The sequence below is a fragment of the Harpia harpyja genome, chromosome Z (genome assembly GCF_026419915.1).
Source record: "Harpia harpyja isolate bHarHar1 chromosome Z, bHarHar1 primary haplotype, whole genome shotgun sequence".
Lineage (NCBI taxonomy): Eukaryota > Metazoa > Chordata > Aves > Accipitriformes > Accipitridae > Harpia > Harpia harpyja.
Genome location: NC_068969.1, coordinates 4,629,473 through 4,654,039, shown reverse-complemented (window position 1 = coordinate 4,654,039; position 24,567 = coordinate 4,629,473). Strand labels below are relative to the sequence as shown.

Here is a 24,567-nt window from a genome sequence, read left to right as displayed (position 1 = left end):
CCCCCCCCTCCATCCCCCCCCCCCCAAAAAAAAAACAATTCTGGATATCTTCCCGCAAAACATTTTTTAAAAGTCTATTAATTGTAACATGAGTCTCTATTTATTTTTTTATTTTAAAGTTATTTCATAATTATCTGAGAGTATTTTGCATATGTCTGTATTTAGGTAATGATTTATGTGTATCATATGCTACATGTTGATGTCTTATTGAACAGTATTAAAGGAACAACATGATGTTCCTTGCAAGACATCAAGCTGTGAAGTGTTCTGCTTTCTGCAATTATAAATTGATTGTGAGAAATATCATATACAAATGTTGGAAAATCCACATCTTCTGCATGACTATGCATACCCATTACTGGATGAAAGTGAAGTTTTTTCTTACAATATCTACACAAAGCATGTATCCTTTCATTCTATCCTTCCTCGCTCAGTATGTCATTCTGTAGGTAGCATGTGTATTACCATTTCAGTTCCTCTCAATCTCCTTATTTTGTTAGGACACTTTACTGCTTTGTGGGTTTTTTTTACAGACGTAGTTTTTTCTTGTCTTCCCGATTGCAGCACCTGTACTGAAGGCATCCTTTAGTCACATATTAGTCATATCTTAAGCTCCTGAGCCTTTTTCTTCAAATCGTAATGAAGGTGCTAGTCATCATAGATACCTGCAGTAGACCCAGTGAGGTTTTATCTTGTTGGGGCATGCCCTCCAAGACATCCTGACAAGGCAAGTGGCACTGGCGCCTTGAATCTTAGGAAATCCTCTTCTTACTGTCACTGGCTAAACCTTAGGTGAAGCACCTCCAAAGGTGACATAACTGCGTTGGTATTGTTTTCCACCCTGGTCTTTAAACAAGGCTTGCAAATGAAAATATCAGCTCAAAAGATTAGAAAACAAAACCGAAAACATTATTATGGCACTGTTAGGCACTTGAATCTAGAATGGTACTCATGCCACCTTTCATCTCCACCTTTATACAGTGTTAGGATTTCAGGTTACCAAGTCCACCCATTCTGGTAGTTCTTCATCAATGCCAGAGAGAACACCGCAAGTCCTTCTGACCACAGAAGGCAGTCAGGCACAAGTATGATCAGAATATAAACAGATTTACGCTTCTTCTCTAGGCTTTATGATCAGGTGCAGGGCTGTGTCCTAGGGTGCCCCTGAACAGCCCTGATCACACACTATTTGCTTTATCTTATATTCCTTTATTCCTTTTCCTCCCCCTTTTCCCCTCACAAGTTCTTTTCTCAGCCACTTCAAAATATACAGCCTGCCAAGGTTTATAGCTTCCCTATTGACCTAGTTTTGCAGACTTTATGTCTTTATTTAGTAATTATAATATGGTTGTCCTGTCATTTTTCCCTTGAGCATCAAGGGGAAACTTGATACTACCCCTCCCCCCTTTTTATTCTGCAATATTCTGCATTTTCATGTTGCAGTCTGATTAGTGGCACAACAGCTCAGAGTGGGCCACCTTGCATATACAGTACTCTCCTTCTGTTATCTCTCATGTCCTGAAATCCTTCATGATATCTTCCTAGTGGTGCCACAGGTGAGCAGTTGCCACATGCATGCGTACCTTAGCACAGAGTTTATCAATTCCCTTATCTGGGGGTGGGGGAGTGGAAACCACCTCTGTACGCTATCACCTGTTACCATGTCTTACCTGGTACCGAGAAAAGAGTACACTCTGTAGCTTGAAATGTTCCGCAGTCATCCTTATTTTTAATAGCTTTCTCTCACATTCTCGTTAACACACATTTCCTTATGCCTTCTGTTTTACTATGTTGTTTAGAGAAGGGCTATGTTGAAGTTGGATCCATTATTTAATTTATTTCTAAAACACTGATGAAAATATTATTTCTGTGAGTCAAAAACCACATCCACATTCAGGAATTTAATTCTGGAATTATTTCTGTTTTGCTCAGGAATTTGAAAGAAAAGAGGCAGTACTGAAAATTACAGCATTGTTTTTTTAACCTTTCAATGAAATAAGAGAACGTAATGAATTTTTAAAATTGATTTACTCTTAGTTGTCATGATGAATCTTTGCAGTTGCTGACTAGTTTTGATCAGAGACAAAGATGGAGTCCTAAACTTTGACATTACTGATGCGTTGTTTTTTTTAAACATAACACACAAGTTGATAATTGGAAAAAAATAGTAACGGGGGGGAAATAAACTTATAACTGTTAAAGTCAGCACAAAACATGAGGTGGGGAATTTGGGATTGGCAGTACACTGCATTTCTAAAACCTATAGCAGTTACTGCATTCCTTTTTGTAATCAGCGGTCACCAATACCCTTAAGGAAAAAAACATAGGAGAAGGAAAAAATGTTGCTGGGAAACCTTAAGAGAAATTCAAAACAGATTTTCCTCACATATTTCAAAATATTAACAATACATTGCAAAAAGCATTGAGTACTTCTTTAGGTGGGAATAAACCTAAATTTGCAATGTGAGAGGTATGTAGCTAGGATCTATTTACATAAGAAAGCTTGGTTTTCAACTGTAACTGCATCCCAATTCCAGTTCTTCACTGGAGTAAACAGAATATATAAAATATTAAAATTCATTAGTATTAACTTTCTCAAGATGCTAACTATTGCCACAGCTCAATACCTCTTGGTTATGTTTCCATTCAATCCCACAGCACCATTTTTAGTTTGAGATGGTTTTGTCACTTTATATCTAAAATGCCAATTAACAAACAGATGGAGGTAATTTGTAAACCCTTCCTTCAGCAGCTACCTGAAATTTGAGGCCAGTGTGTTTCACGTACTGCCTTCTGACTATGTGCATCAGCGAAGAAATTTAGTAGAATTTTTATTATTTAATTGTCTAGAGCCTGTTCTCTGTGGCAAGCAACAAAGCAAATTGTTCACATAGCTTGAATAAATACAACTTTAAAACCCTGGCCATTGTAAGTAAACGTGTAAAATTTTCACTGCCCTTCTGTCTTTCCTTTCAGATAGTATCACTTCTTTTTTCGGGTTCAAATGTATATTGGGCAGTTGTATTTCAGCTATTTGCTGACTTGTATTTTTCCAAAATATTCATCTTGGCAGCTGAGCATGTCTTCTGTGTGTCTAAAATAGCACAATGAGCTTGGTTTGGGGTTTGGTTTTTGTCATGTGCCAGTATTAAGTATTGTTACTCATCAATATAATTTTGAGGTTTCTAACTTTTTTCTAAGATAATCGTATTTTGCAGCATAAATACAAAAGATGGAGTCATTCAATTTTTTTTTTGTCCTTGCCATAGTTCACATAATATTATCTCTAATTTCTGCTGTACTCAAACTTTGCATAAACTGAAGACTATTTATACAAATATTTTTGCATTCCTGTAAGTTTGTAGTCTTGGATCTTAATTTTAGCAAGTGCCCATTTAATTATGTGAATATAAATCTATATCAAAGACATTACTCCATTATTTTCAGATATTGTAAGCTTTTCTGTTCTGGGGAAATCCCATCACATTACTAGTATCGTACTGATAAAGTTCTCTTTTAAGTTCTTGTTGCTCAGAAATACCCCCAAAGACATTTTCTCTGTTTATTTCTTTCATAAAGATAATTTTCAGCTGTAAACTATGAAGAATTCAGAATGGTTCAAAAGAGAGTTTTAAAGGTCATAGCAACCTAAACAGTTACTAAGTTTCTAGCAGACAGACATAAGCCTCCTATAGGCTTTCATTCACATCCTGCCATTGCTGCTTATACACAGTTCCATTTTCTTCAATAGGCATGCGCATCATACCTAGACTAAAGAGACAGTATTTCTCTTAAATCATTTAGAGAAAGGTTGGCTAAAATGAACATGTAGAAAAAGTCTGTATTTTAAATATAAAAAATTAGTATGACTTTATCTGTGTGTAAATACTGAAAATAGATTGTTTAGAATTCATTAAAAATAAGAATATATGATTATTCTAATTGTCTTTCCCTATTTGTTTGCCCTTTTCAAAGCAGTGATTTGCTTTCCATTTACTTGGTCGTGCTTGGTTGCACTTTCCATTTGTAGGCAAAATGGCAAAAAAAGGTGTCCATATAGAACACTGTATACTTCTCTAAAAACTGAATGCAATTTTTTATAAACTTCTTTTGTATACTGTTGCCATCTTAGATTGTATCAGAAGTGAAATAAGAAAATTAATATTTGATCTTGCAGATAAAAATGTTGGTTTGAGGTTTCATCTGGTAGACATTTTTGGGTTCCTGTGACTTGCTTCTTATATCACTTTTGTTTGTTGCCTGAGATGTTTTCACATTGGTTTTAATATTAAGTAGAAATGGGTAACAGGATGCCTCTCCACTGAGAGACTGTCTCAGGAAGGAGATGTAAACTGAGGTCACAAATATTTTGAAACTTTTTAGTCAAAAATGATTTGCTGGCAGCTGGTACACGAAGATACTTTGAGGAAAATAACAAAGTTTGCTTGCGGTTTCCTTTTAAATCTAAAACTTAGTTGTCTTTGCCTGTTGATTCATGTTTTCCCCATTACAAACAGTGGCACCAAGTGGTTTGTTTGGGTGAATTAGTGGACAATGGGAAAAATTACTTGTACAGCAATTCTGCAGTGCGCTACCAGTGAGAATTTGAGGGGGAAAAATGGCAGGGATACATATGCGTGTGTGTATGTACAAATTATCTAATTTTTAAATTTAATGTGTACTACCATATTGGTATTTTTATGATTATCACATATCTAGGGATTTGTAATTCCCCAGGGCAGAAAATTCAGGATTGATTACAAGTTCAAAACACCTCATGACGTGATTATTTATGTTTGCCTTATGATCTGACTAGCATTTCTGGCCAAACTTGTGCAAAATGGGAGTTGCATATTTCCTGAAACTCCGGCACAATTCCCTCCATGTCATGTTGATGAGGGAAATGCTAAAAGCAAACTGACTGTGTTTGTGTTGTGTATAAACATGTCTTGCTGAAGGCGAGTATTAGCATTGTTTGGTTTTTTCCCAGAACTCAGAAAGACTTTGCCAGTTTACCTTTTTATTGTAATTTCTACCTTTTCTTTGCAGTAAATCCTTTGCATTCTCTTTCCCTTGTTAACTGGAGGACTCATCAGATGAGTGAAGAACAAGTAGAGTTATTTCTGAAACAGTTTTCTTTTCATGATACAAGATAATGAGGAGAAGCTTGCAGCTGAGGAGGGGACTTCTGAAACAATGTGAGGGGGTTCCCTTGTAATTGATAATTACTGTTGTGTCAACACATCCTATCTACTGAGTCTCCAAACCTAGTTTAGGTCTTGCACTATTCTGTGTCTAAAAGCTTGCACAGCGTGGGGGGTTTCGGTTCAAAACTAACAGTTATTTATTTTGGAAAATGGCAATCTGACAAAAAATCAACTACTTTGGAACTGCAATATTGTTTCATTGCAGTAGCAGGAACATCAAAAGCTTTCTGTTAATGTCGCATCCAAAAACTCCCCATGTCTCAATTGTGGCTCAGACAAGCCTAACTTTCATAGAGGTGTCAGTCACTGTTCTTACCCAGAGCTCCTTTCTTCATTAAAGGTATTTTGTCTTTTGGCTCTGCTGCTTAGAGAGCAGTTCCATGTGGATGTTGAGCAGAGCTTTTGACCTAAGAGTATTTATTTGCCTTTAGCCAGTTTCAATGCTGAAGTGTTTTGAGAAGTACTTAAGCTATTCTTTCATCCATCCTGCTTGCTCTCTGTACAGCAGCTGTTTGAGTGAAACAGCCGTGTGAGGAGATGAAATCTTCAGTGGCAGTATTATGCATTCCTGTCTGAGTGCTGGGGTGTGCTGTCTCCAGATTGTTATCCTGCTACTGGTTTTGTGGCTGTGCTATTAGTCATATGGAGAGAACTAATGCCATTTTTTCCTGTTTTGCTTTCTGGACCGACAGACGGTGTAGCCACCCAAGCAGTTCTGCTGGCAGAGCTGAGGGGGCAGTAGCTAGCTGGTGGAGAGAAAATGGAGGAAAGCAGGGAGGATGGGAATAGCTTAAGCTGTCCCTGGATACTTGTTTTATGAAACCATACTTTAAAACAACGCATTTCCATGCAGAAATAACCTGAGATAGCTATCTGTTCTGCCAGAAACCGACTGAAACAAGCTACTTCTTTTTACCCTAAACAAGAAATAGGATACCAGCTCCCAGTGAGTTGAAGAGAATTTGGTTTGAATCATCCTATATGCTCTTAAATAACTTTTAATGACTCAGCAGTTTTGTTTTATTATATTTATCTTCACTTCTTTCTTGGAATGATCTGTACTCTATACAGAACTGTGCCTCTAGTCCAGCTTCATCCCAGACCTGGGAGGACTGAATGACCTGTAATGGTTTGCATTTGGGTAGCATTTAAAGGTCCCCATTGACACAGGGCCACTATGTACTGATCTTACATACCGAGACATGACTTGCAGAAGAGCTTTTCAGAGTTTTCTTGTACACATTAGCCACAACCTGTCTAACTGGTTAGTTCCAATCTATGTTACTGTGATGGATAAATATATTTTGCTTTTTCAGAAATTGTTAAATTTTATAAAAATCTTTGAGGTTCATTTACTTGAAGTTTTGCTTCAAGTAGAGTGCTTTTTTATTGATACAATTTTTCTCTTGTATGTGTGGAATTTAACTGTTTTCCTCACCTTCTGTAGTCTAAAGGCTTTTGAAAACCATGGAAACATATTCCACACATAGCAGAGCAATTCAGACTCTTGTAATTTTAATATGGCACAGTTGTCCATATGTCATGAGTATGAGAGCAAGACAGTTTTTGCAAATCATTTGTCTCAATAATGATTGCGTGATTATGATATACCACATGTGGAACAAAGGTACATTATCTACTGTATTTACTGGGATGGAGTGGGATTTTACTCCATCACCTACAAGTTTAAATTATAAGTAATTCTGTTTATGTTAATGCAATTACTGTAGAGTAAAACTAATGAGTGTGGAAGGAACCAGTTAATGGATATTCTATATGTGAAGAGCCATTTATTTCAGCTGAAAGAGTAGAGTGTCAAAATACATACAATAATTTTGAGAGAACAGTTCAGAGTAATTGTATGTGTTCTTCTTCAGTGAAATTAATGATCTTTCTGGTACCTCTTTGTTTATATGTGGTTTAACCTGGCAAATTTGTTTTCAGATTGGGTTTGGGTTTTGGCAGTTTGGGTTTTTTAATTAAAAAAAAAAAGATACATAGATGTAGACAGTGTGTGGCATTCTTGCCTTTCAGTAGTACTTTGGGTTATTTGAATGAAAGAGAAAATAATCTCATAGTTTGTTATGAAAATATTTCTGTTGTATGAGCTTCACTTAAATGATATCAGATTGAGTTTACAGCATCATGGCTATGCATAACTTGCTGAGATGTCATTGCAGAGTGTGTTGACGTGTCCATATTAGCTTTAACTGGCTAGGTGAAATACCAATAGTGACGGCACAGGCAGTTTCAACCTGTCTGCTCAAGTAGGCAGGCCACCAAAGAAGGATGTGCTGTTGTGGCATTGCTATTACTGGTACTTGAATTAGCTGTACTAAGTCTAATGCATATGTATCTGTTAATCAAACCTACTGCTGTATAAGCAAATGTTCTGAGAAAAAAAGAAAGCCAATTACTGAGACAGTGGTTTGTCAGCTGATTTTAATCTAGCAGTTTTAACGCAGAGTCAGTTCAAGAAAGTAGCTACCTAATCTTGTGGCTGAGCATCCATAAGCCCAGCTAAAATGGATGATGAGAAATGAGTCTGTAAATGGATGCATTGGTAAATGTCGTACTGCAGAAGTTACAATGAAAGGTGTGAAGTAATGCTGTAGTTTCTTACTTGTCAAGTAAGAAAATACTAGGACGTAGAAAGTGGAGTAACAAGAATTTGAGATTATATGGACCATATTTGGGGACATTATCATGTTTGTTTATAGTAACATTTGTTTATTATTTCAGTGGCAGATTGGAGTATACTCAAAAATGTTTGCAGCAGCTCTGAGTGTGATTAACTTATTTCCTCTTTATTAGTTGCTCATTTTCTGCTTTAAAACATTTTGCTGCTTCTGTACTGCTTTATTCATAATCCATTTACAAGCACATCAGTTGCAAGGGAACTCATGTTGTTTGCTTTAATTGCCCTTTTTCCTTTTATGAGTGAATTTCTAAAAGATTGAGTTCAGTAAACCTAACTCAAAGCTGTGCCATAAAACAAGCCAGCAACTTGCAATGGAGTAAGGGTTATTTTTTAATTGATGAGTATTAAAAAGCCTTGATTAAAGCAAACTATATTGTAGCACAAGATTCATCAGCTTAGCAGCTCTTTGAATAGTGTCATAATTTAAAATCATAAGTTTGTTTTTAACCATACCTTCAGAGAGTTTGGGATTTGTTGGGGGTGCAGGCTGTTTCATTTTGATTTTCTTGTTTTTCAGTTACACTGTAAAGTGTAAATTTCTTGAGCCACTGTGTCTTACAAAGTACTGTAAATCTAAGATTAGTATTTAATATTTTTAAAATAATTCTAAACCATCTAAAATCTTGAAAAGTTGTATTTATTTTCTGTATCCATAATTCAGTGAAGGGAAGACTGGGCAGAGGTACCTCTGCCTACTGGTTAGAGCAGCAGCTCTCAGCCAAGACAAAACCTATTTTTCTCATGAAATCGAATTAAATAAGTAAAATGGTTTTTCTGTCTGTCTATCTTCTGGACTGTAAAATGAAATTATTGTCATTAATGTCTGTACTTTGTTCTTATGGGATGAAAAGCAATTCATAAATGGAGTAAGTATTCACCTGCATCAAAGAACTGCTGCTCTTAACACTAATTTAATGCATCCATCTATGGTAATGCTCCAGCATGTTCCGTATGATAGTGCACCATAAGGTTGTTCCCAGCAGGACAGCTCTACAACATATTAGAATAAGGGTGGCATTTGTTTTGTTCTGCAAGCATGCATGAACTTAAATTTTTAATAATCAAGATAGACAAATGGGAAGAAATGGCAACTATTGTCACCAAAGTATATCTACGTAACAAAATGAAGATGTAATTGCATCTGGTAGTGAATTTTTACCACTAGCTTAAAGAAAGTTAGCATGATTAAGAGTAGTAGTCAAAATAAATTAAAAGATATAGTATTTCAACTGTGTGATTGAATCCTTGGAAAAGGCTTTCTTTTCCCCACATACTACAGGGGTTATTAAAGCAGTTGGGAAGGCAGAAGGACTATTTGTGTGTGATTTTTATACTATCTTTTGGAGCAAGCATTGATATGTAATTCTTTATTCCCTTCATGGCCTTTACTTGTATTACACAATGTGTGTTGTTACAAGGTGGAATAAACTGATTTTGTCAGACATGTTTGCTGGTTTTGTTTCCAAGAGTTGGGAGATTTTATAAGGTACATTCACAGCGAGTACTTTGGTGATTGTATGTTATGACATCTTTGTCTCATAGAAGTTAACAGGAAAGATCCTATGATTTAATAAGGATTGAATTGTTAGAGAGACAGTAATTCTGAATTAATAGAGGAACAGGATATGTTAGAAATGAGAAATGTGGTTTTGGAGTTATAAGAGCTGTAGAGCTATCATTTGAATTATTTTTAAGAGGCATAAATATGTACATAGTCTAGACGATGCTACTTTTGCACTGGCAGGGGCAGCTGCAAGTAAATGCTAATACAAGAGCTAATTCCAAAACAGAGAGGGGAAAAAATAGAAAAAGCCAAAGATGAAGAATATGCTGGAGGCCTCAAATGTTAGTTTGCAGTGTGTTTTGGAAGAGTCATCCAGAGGTCTTTCTACAGGGGAAAAAATGAATATCGAAGTAATTCAGAACTGCTTTTTAAATAACATTATAGTGCTTGCCTTTCTTCTCAAAATTTTCCTACCTAACAATTGGATTATCTGTGTATACCTTACAGTTCCTGCTATGAGACTCAGCTTGGATTTGGAAACATAGCCTGTCTTTGAGTGTTAACAAGCTGGAGATAACTACATGTTTAAATTCTGGGAATGCAAAATCTTCCTTTTGTTTGTTGCTTTATTTTCCTTTTTCTTGAACCATTTTTACTCATATGCCTATTACTACCAAACTTTTTGATCTTGCTCTTTGCTTACTCGTACTTGCCCCTTTTCCTCTCTTTTCCTTTTTTTTATCCTTTCTCCTTGTTTTTCTCTTTGTTATTGTTGCTTCTCTCTCTCTTTTTCTCCATGTACATACAATAAAATCAAACATTGGATTTTTGGTGCTTCTCATATGACTCTGTGTTGTTTGTCCTGTTAATATACCTCAAATAATTAGAGATTCATTTATTGCGGCTTGAATTAGAATGCTGGAAAATTCTGCACTGTTGCTTATATTGAAATGGTATAATAAAATAAAATCTTTTAAAATATTGCTCTTACTTTGTGGGGAAACTTGAAATTTTGAGTACCCAGTTAGTCTATGGCATTAATTAATAGAATTAGTGATCAATCATATGCTTATGCAATTAGCAGTTCATCTGTGTAGGCCATCAGGTCAAAGCCTGAAGGGCATGCCCCTTTCACTGAGCTGTTAATACTAGAGAAAAAAGAGCAATACCACTGACATCAGTTGTACCTTCCTAAACTGACTTTACTAATAACCCAAATGATTGTGGAATTGCTGAGCATGCCATTTTGAATCAAAGCAATGTGTTGCTATATGCCATGCATTACTAACTTAGTCCTTTTGCAAAGCATGCTGAATTCCAACAGTCCTGAAGTCATTCCACAATCTAGATCCATGATCATTCCGTCTGGAGTTGCCAGTAGCTCAGGCCAAACAGCGGCATTTTGCCATTGGTTTGTGTGGAAAACAGTTGGTAGCTGTGGGGAGAGTTTGCGGAGGAATTTGGGATGCGTGCAGACAGGGACTAGAAGGCTTGAAGCCTTCTTGTGCTTCCTCAAATCCAACAGTGTAAAAGCACGTTGTGGCAAAGGCTGGTGCTCCAGTATCCACACTGCAAACGTGCATTATTCTACAGCTTTATGTTGTTGAGTTAGGACTAATCTTCTTGTTAGGATACAACTGCAAAAAAGAAAGCTTTAAACATACGCTAGGTTTATATGCATGAATGTTTGTGTTACTTTACTTCCCTAGAGTTTTAAAAACACAAGAGAATTAAACTGATTGTTTGAAAAGCTGAAGAAGAAAAAAGAGGCAGTTAAGCTGTAATATTAGCTAATTTTCTTTCAACTGGACTTCTATATGAACAAAATTTATTGTTACCAACAGTTGTTTGAAATGTTTCTGCAATAACCGCTATTTAAATTCAAATTAAAAAATGCCTCAGGGTTACATTGAAAGTGAATGAATTACACTGACAGCTAGTATTAGTATTACTATTACTTCTTTGTATTGTAGCAGTACCTAGCAATAAAACAAATATTTATATACACACATCACCGTACATTCTTGGTGACTGCAACTTTGGCATTTAAAAAACAAATAAGGTGGAGCATAAGAATGTTTTTGCCTGGCAGCTGCATGTGATTTCTCCTAGTGGATACACTAAAGAATTCTCATCACTGCCCTAAATTCTTTTGTACTTGGCAGTATACAAATATTTGACTCAAAATCATCCTTGTTCTGAGAGACTTGGTCTAAAGTATACTACAAAATTGCAGAGTGAATAGTGTTACAGTTTTTCTGTGTAATGATAGTTCCTATTTTTTTTTCTGTTTTGTTATTTGGGTTTTTGCCGCTTTCTTATTGAAGTAATTTAGTAGATCAAAGTTTGAGGATACTTGACCACTTTTGTGAGCCTATTATTTATCAGTGGATTGACAAGTTTACGCTCTTACATGTACAATCATTATAAATTGTAAAATGTTTTTGTGTACTATAAATCTCTTCTTGCAGATGCTTGGGTCTTCTCAAGAGCATTTCCTGTGTCACTTTTGTTTATACTAAGAATGTGTTTGATAAACTGAAATGTCATGCTTTTGACAGCCAGATTTGAAGAACTGTATTTGGGTATTACATGAAAGGAATTCAGTGGGTTTAAAGCTTTCGGGGTCTTTTCAGCTGGACTGGCTCCTTCTCTTGTTGATAGCAACAGGCGTGTTAGCGTTTCATGTTAATATTTATTTTCATATAAGCAGAATATTTGAGGCAACTGATAAGTGTTAATAACCAGCAAATTTTTGTTGACTGCCCTAAATATAATGCTTTGTAGAGCCAGTAAAAGAAGATGTTTTATGCCAAAGATTTTAATGTATCTACAGCATAGGGTTTTATAGAAAGCTTCACTTTTCACCTAATGCAGATGTTAAACCTTTTTCTGATGCTCAGGAATAATAATAATAATAATAATACAATGCTATTTGTGAAAATAAGCACTGATTTATATGAGAATGCATTTTACATACATATCTGCATATGTTTAAGGAAAACCTGGTCCTTATTGTAGCTAGATAAATGAGTATTATTGTACGACATGCAGTAGGGAATTATGCTGTGGACATCGTCATTCATCCACTGATATCAAATCTGGGTGGAACTAAAAAGGGAGCATATCTTTACTCTTGAGTGCAAGTCATGCAAGAAGTTTTTTGTTTGGTTTTGTGCCAACACAGGATTGCACCTTTGTCGCTGGTGTCCAGTAAAGATTGCAGTACAGCTACTATTTTCTTAAGATATCAACGTGATAGTACAAGCAGATTTGATGGCTACTAATTGACCAAAACCCTCTCTGCTGTTGGACAGTTTGCTCTAAGTGACAAGAGATTGACCTCTTAAACAGTTTATATCTCTTGGTGAGAAATGAAAACTGGCATTTTAGATGTTCCAGTTGGGTCTATGGACATAACGTGTCTTTACCAGGTAAAATAAATGTTTACCCACATAGAAGCGAATAACTCTTCAGACTCTTTCAGTTCTCTAAGCTTTATTTGAACAAGACCCCAAAAACCTTTTCTATATCTGGTCTATTAATTGGCAGTCAGTGTTAATAAGTAATAATAACTGAAGTTTATTAGATTATTTTATTCTGTCCTTTACTGTGTGCCATCCTTCTTGCTTTGAGTTTCTCTCTGCAGAGTCTATAGTACAAAAAAACCTTGCAGGCAGATGAAACTTATTAAAAATAACTTCATGCCACATAACAATTGGTAATATGTATTTTGAGTATATTGTGTTTATGGTAATTACCGGCTGGCCACATGAACTGACACACTGGCTAATGAAGTCAAGGGAAAAATTCTCTCATCTGAGGCAGGGACATGATCTTTATAGGGATAACATATCTCAAAGAACTCCAGTTACTGCACCAATGGGCAGCTGTTTTTTTTAATTGTAGAAATTAATGGAGTTTTATTCATTAACAGTAGTTGACTGACTCTGGTCCTTAATTGTGCACTTTTATCTTCTACCTGATCCATGGTCAAGATGAAATGACCACAAGAGTAAACAATGAACATAAGCTGAATACCTTGTCTAAAAACTTTTTTAGTCACGCTTTTAAAAAAGTAAATGCAAACTGGACCTTACTTAGATGAACTAGATTTTCTTCGTTGTGTCCTATGGTTTTTGGGTTTTTGGGGGGTTTTTTTGTTTGTTTTTTTTTTTTTTAAATGAATCAGGGTGCCTGGAAAAAAACTAACACAGCTTCAGAGCCAAGTCATTAACTAAATTCAGATGCTTTTATTTATATTATGTTAAAATCTGCTGTCTGGACAAGTTTGATAATGTAAACTGTACAAAAGCAAGTTGGGTCACACTTGATTATCAACTTTGCTGTGGTATTTCAAATCCAAGTTGCTTTATGGAGTCCTGGACCCTTTTATTAAGCCAACAAAAAGGCTTAGAGAGAATCTTGCAGCATCTTCTATACAGAAAAATATTTAAAGATCTTATAAAGTAACTTGCTTCTGTTGTAATGGAAGAAAACACAAACTTAGCTTAATTTCCCTCCTAAAAGTGCCTTTCTTCTAGTCTACTTCCTTCAGATTATTGAAAAATTGGCTCACGGTTATTTTTTCCCAAATTGTTGATTCTTCATGCTGTTCTGTAACGTGGCATCTTTTTTTCCTTTCATAACTTTTTTTGTGTCTCTGTACTGTCCTTGACTGCTTAGTATCTCTTTGGTAAATTAGACATACCTGCTGTTTTCCCCACTGTGCCTTATATTAAGTTTATCATCGAGAATTGTTTAATTATATTTAACTGCAGAGGTAGGGTAGGGGTTTCAAAATAAAATACAATGAAAACTAGTATGTCAGTAAACATGTGGAGGAAGAACAGAACTACTGAGCTCTACTGGTTTACTGTGGGTTTCCACTGACAGAAATGCCTAGGTGCAGTGTTAATGCTCTCCCACAAAAAACAAATCAATTAGTAAGTCCTGGACGTGGAGCTGTGCAGACAACTATGCAGAGGATGGCTCTACAGCCCTCTTAGTATTAAGACAGTGTATTTTAAAAGTTAAATAAAATAACAAGTAAACCCTAAAATTTAAATTTAGAAAAATGGGGTTATTTAAACTTAAAAAGGCAAAGAGAAAGCCAGAGCTAATTCAGAGGATATGATTCTTCAGTTTAAGTGGATAATCAATAATATCTGATACAGGAGTAAACGATGGGGAATGTGCTGTCCCTGAGTAGCAGATGGCAAGCTTGTTCTGTGTATATTCTTACACTGATTAATAAGTCTGGTAGACTTGTTTCCAGGAGGAGGACAGGCTTTTGTGAGCCATGCAACATCCAGGCAGTCAGTTCCAGATGATGCATCTCACAGGATTGTACTGAAGTTGATCTGGTAGCAGCAGAAGCATTCTTGGTTTCTGGGCTCCTTTCTAGCCTCTTGCCCGTGGCTCACTGTAATCTTCAGGTTTTCCAGTCCAAGAGAGCAGCATTAATAGGTGAAGATAATTTTGGAACCTAGGTGTGGTCCAGGGTGTCCAGTGGGCAAATGTGAAGTCTCTGAAGGCAAAGTGAGCAAGCCTGCAAGTCTTTTCAGCTGTTCTGGAGAAGTGTATTCTAATTTCCAATACGCCTATTTACTATAGAAACAAACATGGAATAAAGCACCTTGGTGCTGTTGCTTTTAGAAACATTGGTTTGTAAATGTGCACACATCATTGGCCAGGAGTATAATTTTTCATAAACTAGTGGAAATCTTTTGCCTCGACAGTTTTAAAGAAATAATGGAGAGAAGACTTATCTCTTCCCCATTAAGAAAAAAAGTAAAGAAAAAACATCTGCAACTCCTGTCCCCACTAAGTGTTTATTATGTACCCCTTCCTGTTCTTTCCAAGGTTTCATTTTCATTTAATTCTATTTTTCCTCACATTTTAAAAATAAACCTCTAGTATGTATTTAATTTATTCCCAGTCGGCTGTAATTAAGTTGCAGATAAACATATGGTTACCATATGACAAAGTGATATTGAAAGGAAATGCTTTATAAGAGACACAGTAGTATGTGTACTTGTGCCTGGGTAGTGCTGGTTTAGCTCTTCTGTAGACATGCAGCCTTGATCCCATTATGAAAATACAAATGGCATGGTAAATTAATAGTCACATAGCGAATAGTGACAAACTGAATCATGTACTGTAGAATCATGGTTGACTCAAGCATGAAAAATAATGTTATGGAAATGTGAAAGAAGGAAAATAAATGGCAAATGGAAATAGGGTAGGGGCCAAAAAAAGAGAAGCTGTAATCAACTGGAGGATAAAAAGGAAAAAAGAACAAAGCAAAGAAACTTCATTGGCAATTTACTAATGCTACATGGGTTTTGGGCTGGCAGTGAGTAAGACTTCCTCCCAGCTGGTTTCAGGTACTAGCGTAAAGCATTGACTTAACCTTAAGAGGTATTTGTAAGATTGAATCTTAGCGAAGTGATCTATAACTCTTGAGTTACAGATCTGGTCTGCTAAAAAATACAGGTCTGAAGCTAGGTGCATGCAGAGCAATTTTCATTCAAGTAGCCAGCTGTATGTATACTACTGGAGGAAACGAGGCATATCCCGAGCTTGTAAGGAAATTTTGGTAAACATTTTCTGCAATGATTTCCCCTGTCCAGGTTGGCATTCATACTGTTTTTCCTCAAGTCTGCCCCCAAAATTCTCCTTTTTGCTACTTTCCTCTACTAAAAGGGAAACACGCATGTTGGTAGTATCACTTGTGCTTTTAGTTTTAAAAGATAGGAACTGAGCAGTGTGTGAGATGTAATATGACTGCCACATAAACAAAACTACTTTTTCATTACGCATTTCTTTTTGTAAACTTGTTCTTTGGTTCTAATCACACTTGTAGTTTTGTGTCATTTCCATAACACAGATAACCAGCAGGACTGTTTTACTTGAGTAAAATGTTTACTTAGATGGGAAGATGGAAGATGTGTTTATTCTGAGACATAATTACGAGTGGTGAAGTTTCATAAATCCATTTTGCAAATACAGTGTTTTTATACCGTGTAATTTAGTTGAAGGGGAAAAGTGCTTTATCTTTTCTTGGTTTCAGTTCCTTTAATTGCCCAAAATGAGAAACTTCATGGTGACATTTGAGATCCTTTGTTTTAAACATCCAATGTGCCAGTCTTTGAATATTTGACGATATTATAATTCTAGCCCTTGCAAAGCATTTTAGGCAGTTTTCAGTGTAGACATTAAAAAAAAAAGGCATGCAAGAGCACATTTATAAAATGTTTCTCTTTTATAATTCTATAATTCATATTTTGTTGTTTAAAAACAGGTTTTGTCAAAGTTTTTCTCCTGCAGCAGTAGATATAACAGCTTAGTTTCATAGCTAAGATTTATTACAAATCCTAGTTTCTTCAAATTGATATTTATGCTTATCCAAAAATAAAAGCATGCTGCCATCTTCCTAAGCATATGCTGATGATCTGATGAAAGTTGACCTCTGATGTGCTAATAGTGTTTGTAGTTTTATGGTTTAACTGAGATTTAGTTAAACGCACTGTCTGTTTCCTGAAAAGATTACCATATTTTGCTCTAATTTAAATCATTAACCTTAGGTTACAACATTGTTCTCTTTCAGGCACAGACCAAACTGTCTCTGTTTGTCTTCACAAAGCCATATGAAGTGGGTGATGCAGAAGCTAATAGTACACCTTACTTGAGCATCTTGCCCTTAGAACATGTTGGTTTGGACACAGAACTTCATTTGGTGCTGAGGCTTCAGCAATACCTGTTTCCTAGCATGGATATTTGGGTTTAGTCCTGAAAAAAAAAAAAAAAATCTGGTCAAGTAGGGCTGTGTTGATGCTAGGTTTCCTCATGTTTCTATGTCTGTTACTCAAGTCTGACTCTCATTATGACCAAATGGCCAATAGGAAAATATTATTTAAGCACGCACAGCCCTCCCCAAAACATCAGTGTTGTTAATCCAACAGATATTGCCCTCAGCCATACTTTTTCTTTAAAGCCAAGTATAAAAGTGAATAGAATTTATACAGCATTATTAGGTTTTTAAAACATCTTTAACGTTTAAAGTATGAATAGATCTCTGCATGAGGAGAGGCAATAAATGGAGATTTGCATCTTGTGGAATTACCGTAAAATTATACTAGAGTGCAGAAGGTGGAGTTGTTCGAGTGGGTTTTGTGCAGTGGTAGCTACCGTTTGAGAAATACAGAAATATTTTGTGTTACATTAAGTGTTTCTAATGTTCCATATGTTTTAGTATAGAGGGAACTTAGAATGAGATTTTTTTTTTCTTGAGCCTAGGTATTCAAATTATTTGTGGAATGCTACCTCAGCAATTAGGTATTGCATTTCTTACTCTAATTGCACAGTTCTATGGCACTTAGGGACATGGTTTAGCAGTGGACTTGGCAGTGTTAGGTTTACGGTTGGACTCAATGATCTTAAGCGTCTTTTCCAACCTAAATGATTCTATGATTCTATGAAGATCTGTCACAAACTTATACAATGGACAGAGACAGATCAAGCAAGGAGTGGGGACACTGATTCCCAAAGTATGCTATTATGAGATACTTCCATAACTGGGATGCTGATTAAATTCCTTGCTCTAGAAACTAAAATTAAAAAATACTGACTTTTAGTGAGATCCCAGTTCTGCATTGCTCTGAGTTAGGGAATAGCCACAGCATTGCTCCAAATATCAGTAGATAATAATGGTGTAACTCTGGATAAATCGCTTTCTAAATGTTCCTCTATTGCTGTAGTGGAATTCATTTAAAGGAAAAAACAAAAACTTACAGAAATAGTTTAAAACTGTGGATATGTTGTCATGTATGTACATACACACAGTAAATGGCTGTACAAGGGAAAAGCAGCGGATTGAGGATTCACTGCATCTTCTAATTCTTGTCCCATTGGCTCATTACATACCTTAAAGCAAAAGTCCATGTGTAAAAGTTGAAGTGTAATGTAATCAATACTCTATGTACCAAATACAGATTTTAGATAATACAGAATTTGTTTCCACAGAAAGATACTAAAGAGGATATGAAATGACATATAAAGAATACTTTCATTTTCAACCAAAAAATATGTGCATGGGATGAAATGTTTTTTTCCTTCAAAATATAAATGTTTAAGCCTTACAAATACCCCAGGAGCTCCAAAAGACCTTTGTTTCCAGTATTAAGCTGCTGAAGAAACAAAGATTTAAACATGTCAGCTTGTAAGATTTTATGAGTCTATATTTTACCTGTGCAACTGACGCTTCTGAAAAATAAGCGGAAATTCAGTCACTTTACATTTGCATCAGTTTTACATATACAAGAACAAATCTTGGCAGACAAAGCTAGTGAATTTAACAATAACTTAATAATTTATGTTGGTGTTGGGTAGTTATTTAATGGGCGGGTGTTTGTTTATTTGGCCAGATTTAGAGCAGTGGAGTGTGCTCGGTTTGCCCACAGTTGACATTGTCTTTATAATGCTGGAATCATTTAAGTAAGAGTAGCAGTTATAACAATGGGTTTCTTTGTAAAAACACCTAAAAATTTGTATTCCTCCTATTTATCTAATGCTTTCTGTTTGGTGGATACTAAACAAATCCCTAAGGAGACATACTGTAGATTTGCTGATTATGCTCATACATTTAAATTGTAATTACCATGTTTTTTCTTTATATACTTTTTAAAAGCTCCTTTAAATGAAACTTGAGGTGAAATGTAATCTAACATGTAACATGTTAAAACCAAAAGGTCTTTCTGTGGGAATTTTCCCCTTGTCTTTCTGACTCAGTAATTCCAGTTCATCAGACCAGAAGTGTTTTACTGAATGTTGTGATACGGCACTTTCCATAGTCAAATTTCAGACCTTTCAGGCTTTGAGCATAATATTTAATGACACTGGTAGTGTTTACAGTATTCTATTAAAAATATGCAAACACTGCCATTGTACAGCAAAAACTTCTGCGTAAAGAACATCAACTTCAGCATGCAACAAAGTTGCGGCATCTGCAGGCAATGGGTTGCCCTTCTCCCTGCGTATTCTAAAGGTTCCAGACTTTTCCTGTTGATTTTCAGTTCAAAAGAAGTCTCAAGAAAATGCAACTTTGAGACAAAAACCTTCTCAAAACCATGGCTATCTTGTATATCTTCTTCTGCCTACATTACAGGTTTTTCTTTCATCCTTGTATTCAGATTTTGAGTGTAGATCAGTTTATACAGTGCTGCTCTTACCCAATCAAGCAGTGGAGAGGAAGGAAAGAACAAAAAATGGGATGCATTTCTTTTTAGATACAGTATTACTCATTTCTCAACCACATTGTATTGGCAGACTGTTTTGTCTTATCTGTTGAAGTCTGAGGTGCATGTTGGTACCAGAAAAGTTAAATTTCTGGAGAAATTTTTCATTGACTTAGGGCTTGCCACCGTGCTTTAAAAATACAGGAAAGTATAAATCCTTGTTATATTTTCATGTTGGTGACAGCTGTCTGACAGGATAAAATATTTTAGTTAATTGAAATGCATTAACAAATGTATTGTCCAGTAGCTAAAAATGAAACTCATCAAAGCAACTTAAATTACATTTCTAGGAAGATAATTGATTGAAAATGTATGCGCAACATTCAGTTTATGACAGATTAACATAGTTTGTGACGTGAGGATAGGAGTTCTTGGTGAACTTAGCACCAAATATTTTAGCAATGTGCATTCCTGAAGTTACGTTGATGTTGTTATTTAAGGCCTTGATGCTACCACCATGTGTGTGACTGCAGTGGGTGATACTGTGGCCGTAGCTGAGCAAAACATATGTATAAATCACCCCCAATCAGAGCCTAAACATAGCATCTTTGGTAAGTTTAGAAGTAGCTTACACCTGTGGAGGGACTCATAGCAGCATGACTTGCTTAGCACTCTTATATACAGTCCTTCTTACATAATGCCAAGTTCAAAATTAGTAATGAGTGATTGTTAACTATTTATTGTTCCATCTAAGAGCAGAGTAGCGTATTTTCTTCATAAGTGGGTTTAGAAGCAAATTTCTCTGCTTTTAGTATAGCTTCTGCCTTGCCAATTTTGCTTTGCATCCTTAGTTATGGCTCTTAAGCTGAATAACTTAAAACATCTTCCTTAGAAGAGTTTTAGTATGCAGAAAATTGCAATGCAATTTTCAACAGCTGAAGAATAATACATTTTGTTTAAAAATAGATACTCCAAGTGTGTTCACTCGGATGGCTCTGTGTGTGTGTATGTGTAAACTCTGTCATGGGAGAAAGGGAAGACTGTGTATTCCATCATGATGGTCGTCCCTTTGTGATTTGAGACTATTTCTGTTTTAGACAAAAGTTCCCATAAGATTCCCTGCTTGGACTCCTGAAGGAGCTGGAAAAACAATTTCCGTCCAGAAGTAATAATAGCATGGGCTTTTGGTTTTGATCATAAACTGACATTTAAAAGTCATCTGAGGAAAGATATTTCTTGATTAAAGTCAGGTTTTGCTTAATGCAGTTGTAGCTGATCTTTCCCATCTGGTGTCGCGCTACTTGACGTGCTATCTTTCAGTTGCCCGGTGTCCACTTTACGAAATCCCATAGGAGTTACAGACTTCCCCAGGAGACCTTTCAGTGGATCGGGTCATTCTGTTACCCTGCTTATTCCTCGGCTTTTCTTTTCCTTGGGGAAAACATAGAAAAGTTGCACAGCAGAGAATATGAGGTGATAATCTTGTACCCACAAAGTATCTGGAATTGTAGTTCTGTCAGGACTATTGCAGCTTGTGCATACTGTGTGCCTGTTTTTTTGTTTACGTGCCAGACCCCACATTTTACCTGTGGGATATAGACATTACATTTGATATGTGGAACCTGAAAGGTAGATTGTGTGACTGCATTTCCTGGGTTTTACTCCCTAAATTGTCAGTGTTTAGCATTGCTGGCTTAATCCTGGGTGCAGTAGTTTTACTTCCTGCTTCTGCTGCACCATCACTCTAAGGAGTCACCCTTAGGTGAGATGGGCAGACACCTCCTTACCTGGCTCTGGGCGAGGTGCTGCTTCATGCTACTGTTATGACTTCAATTTTAGCATGTAATATGCCTGAAGAGAGATGTAGGTATTTGTGTTTTGGCTTTTTGTGTGTTTTGTGGATTGCTAAGATGTGATCTTTCTTGCTAAGAAGCTGGATTTTATCCCAAATCCTGTGAATTTCACACAAGATCAGATTCTCACAGGATTCAGATGGATTGCCAAACCCCTGGCATTTAGGGCCCAGAATAACTGCTTCCTGTGTGCAGAACTCACCAATGCACTCCCTCCCAGGTACAAGGAAGCTTTTAGACAACTGAAAATTACACGCTTTGATATTTCCTTGAGATACCTCTGGTTTCTGTACAACATAAAATACCACCCACTAAAATACCATGGGGGTAAACGCATTGTGATTATGGCAGCTACACAGGAACTCCCAAACAAGTCATGGGTGCATTTTACAGCGGTTTGAAAATTGGAACTCTAATCTAGTTCCTCTGATCTCTTTTCTCTTGTGATTCCCAAAGGTCTCAGGATGGGTGGATGAAGATAAAACATGACTCAGTGTTTAGCTATGGTATACTTGGGATCTCTTGTAAACGAGGAACTCAACTCTTGAGTTCACCAGATGCAAGCTAATCCTAAATTTCTAGGATTTGCAACCTGGAGCAAGAGATGGCTAGATTTTCCAAGCCCAGTGATATCAGACCAATGAAGGCACATAATGAATATCAAAGATATGGGTTATTGAGAAGGAAAGCCAAAAAAACTTGGTTTATGTTGTCATCAGAGGAGCATAATTCCACAGGGAGTAAAGCTGAAAAAAGATCACTGTTCTGCTAGGCGAGTGACCTTAGAGCAGCCACGTTTTCATGCTCTAACTACTGTGCACTTTGTGGCCCCTTATGTGTCTTTGTTCCCAGGATAGATCGTGGCCTTTATCCCCATGGTAAATACAGTACTAGATACTTTGTAGAAATTAAAACTGGCAAATTCCATGTGTTTTATGTCACTTGGCGTTCTGCACAAACCCCCTTCAGTTTGTCATAAATTCCTAAACCAGAGCAAGGTCACATCTGGTAGCAATTTCAGTCTGCCAGATGAGGCGTAATCCTATAAAACCGAACTCATTTTCTCCAGTGCTTTTCAAAGACGAGCTCTCCTGCTCCTTTTCCGTAAGACATACCACTTGCCCTGTGAGCGCGGTAGAATGATATAGGCTGACAGATTTTTTCACACTTTATAAACTACAAGTCTTGGAACACAGCTTTGTATCCAGTACATAAGACAGTACAAGCAAGTAACAGTGTTGAAGTCTTCACGATAACAGGCTGTGTCTAAATTCTGTTTTCTTTTGCAATAGCATGTCCCTGCAGGATGCTGTAATTTGTGTTCTTTCTCACTATTTTGATGTATATGCATCTCTTCCCACTGAGTAACCTGTCACCTTACATACTGCATAACTTTTAAGGAATCCCTACATAGCTACTATTCTGCATTTCTTTTATGTGCTTTTAAAATAGAGTTACAGCAAAAGTTATGTGTCTTAGGTAATTCAAGATACACACATTGAAGACAAAATATTAAATGCACTAACAAAGTAATGGAACGATGATCAATCTTTGCACACTGTAGCAACTGAGAATAGCTCTAATTCCCAGTAACATGGAAGTTTAATAGTAGTCAGTAGTTTTATGTTTTATCATTTTCCATTGTGCCATAATATTTTGTTAATAGTGGTTATTTTGGTATCTCATTGCCTTTATTATTTTATGCCTTCAAAGCACTGTATGGAACTCGGTGATCCAGTTTCTCAAAAGGAGTAGCAAACCAGAGCGTACTAGTAAGAGGTTTGGTGGGGGTTTTTTGTGAAACTGTGATGTATTACAAGGTGTTATTAAATCAAGTTAACAGAACTTAGTTAAAAAAAATATTCTTTCAAGGTTTCCTACGTCTTGCATAAGGACTTCTAAGGCCTGTTTGTACAGGTGCATGATACTAGGTATTTTTTTTTCTCCGAGGTGACCAAATTTAAGTATCTCTTGATACCACATGAATGATACTAAAACCACCAAACCATCAAAACTTAAAAAGCATGTCAGAATTTTAAACGATTAGTATCATTACTCTTAACTATTAAACTATTAAAAATGCAAGCTAAAAGTGGCAGCATATTAAAATCCACTGCAACTGGAAAGCACTAGCTAGAAACCACCTTGTCTACTCTGATTTTTCTGACCTAATTTATACCCTTTTATAACCTGTTTATTCACAGGGCAAATATCCTGACATTGTAACCCTTCCAGAAGGACTGCTGGGGGATTATATAATTCTAAGGAACCCTAAACATTCTGGGTAAGCCAATAAATGCGTTTCTTGATTTATGCATATATAAAGGATTGTGAAATGTGTATTGACAGTCTATATACATAATCAATCTGCTTGAACATTAAGTCACTCTTTGCTTTATAATGCCTCTAAACACAGGGATTAGATGATGTGTGTTACATTTTAGGGCTATAGCCACACATTAAAAACACTAGGAGAAAAAATTACCACCACCACCCCGCAAATATATATATACAGGTCATGTGCATGTGGCCTTGTTAGATAAGTCAATCAATTGTATTGCTACTGTGTGTACCCACTCTTTTAAAAAGCTAAGTGGAAAAAAATAAAGGGCTCTCACAGGCTTTTAATTTGCATTTTAAGAAAAAAAAAAATCTATTACTATCTTGGTTTTGGAAGCTTATGCCACAACGAAGAGTCTAAATTCAAAGTTTAGGAATATGGGATGCATCCTCCTTCTCACGCATCAGAAAACGTCAGGTTTGGCTGGATTTGTTCTATCTTGGTTTTCTTTCTGCATTACATGACCAGAGCAATAGGCAGAAGAGATGCTGAGGCCAACATCCCTCCTATTGTGACAGGGTGGGCCACTGGCAACCATCCTCTATGAGATAAGGCAGGATTTTCCCCCCCTGGGCCTGAATGAAGGAGCTTATCCGTTCTTGCAGGCAAAGGCCAGGGTGGCAGCCTGTCAGTTACAGCTTATACTTTCTTCTGTGGTCGGAGGTACAATGAGCACACAGCACAGTTCTTCGGTCTTCTTTCCATTGAAGAATGGAAAGAAAA

At 36.4% G+C, this 24,567-nt stretch overlaps 1 protein-coding gene across 3 annotated transcripts in view; it reads left to right on the top strand.

Annotated features, from left to right (window-relative positions):
• Window positions 1–24,567, top strand: part of CENPP (centromere protein P) — a 165,706-nt gene that overhangs the window by 126,039 nt on the left and 15,100 nt on the right. For all 3 annotated transcript variants that reach the window (XM_052779034.1, XM_052779033.1, XM_052779032.1), the window contains one exon: window positions 23,708–23,787. In XM_052779034.1, the coding sequence (XP_052634994.1) occupies window positions 23,708–23,787 (80 nt within the window). The remainder of the gene's footprint in view (window positions 1–23,707; window positions 23,788–24,567) is intronic.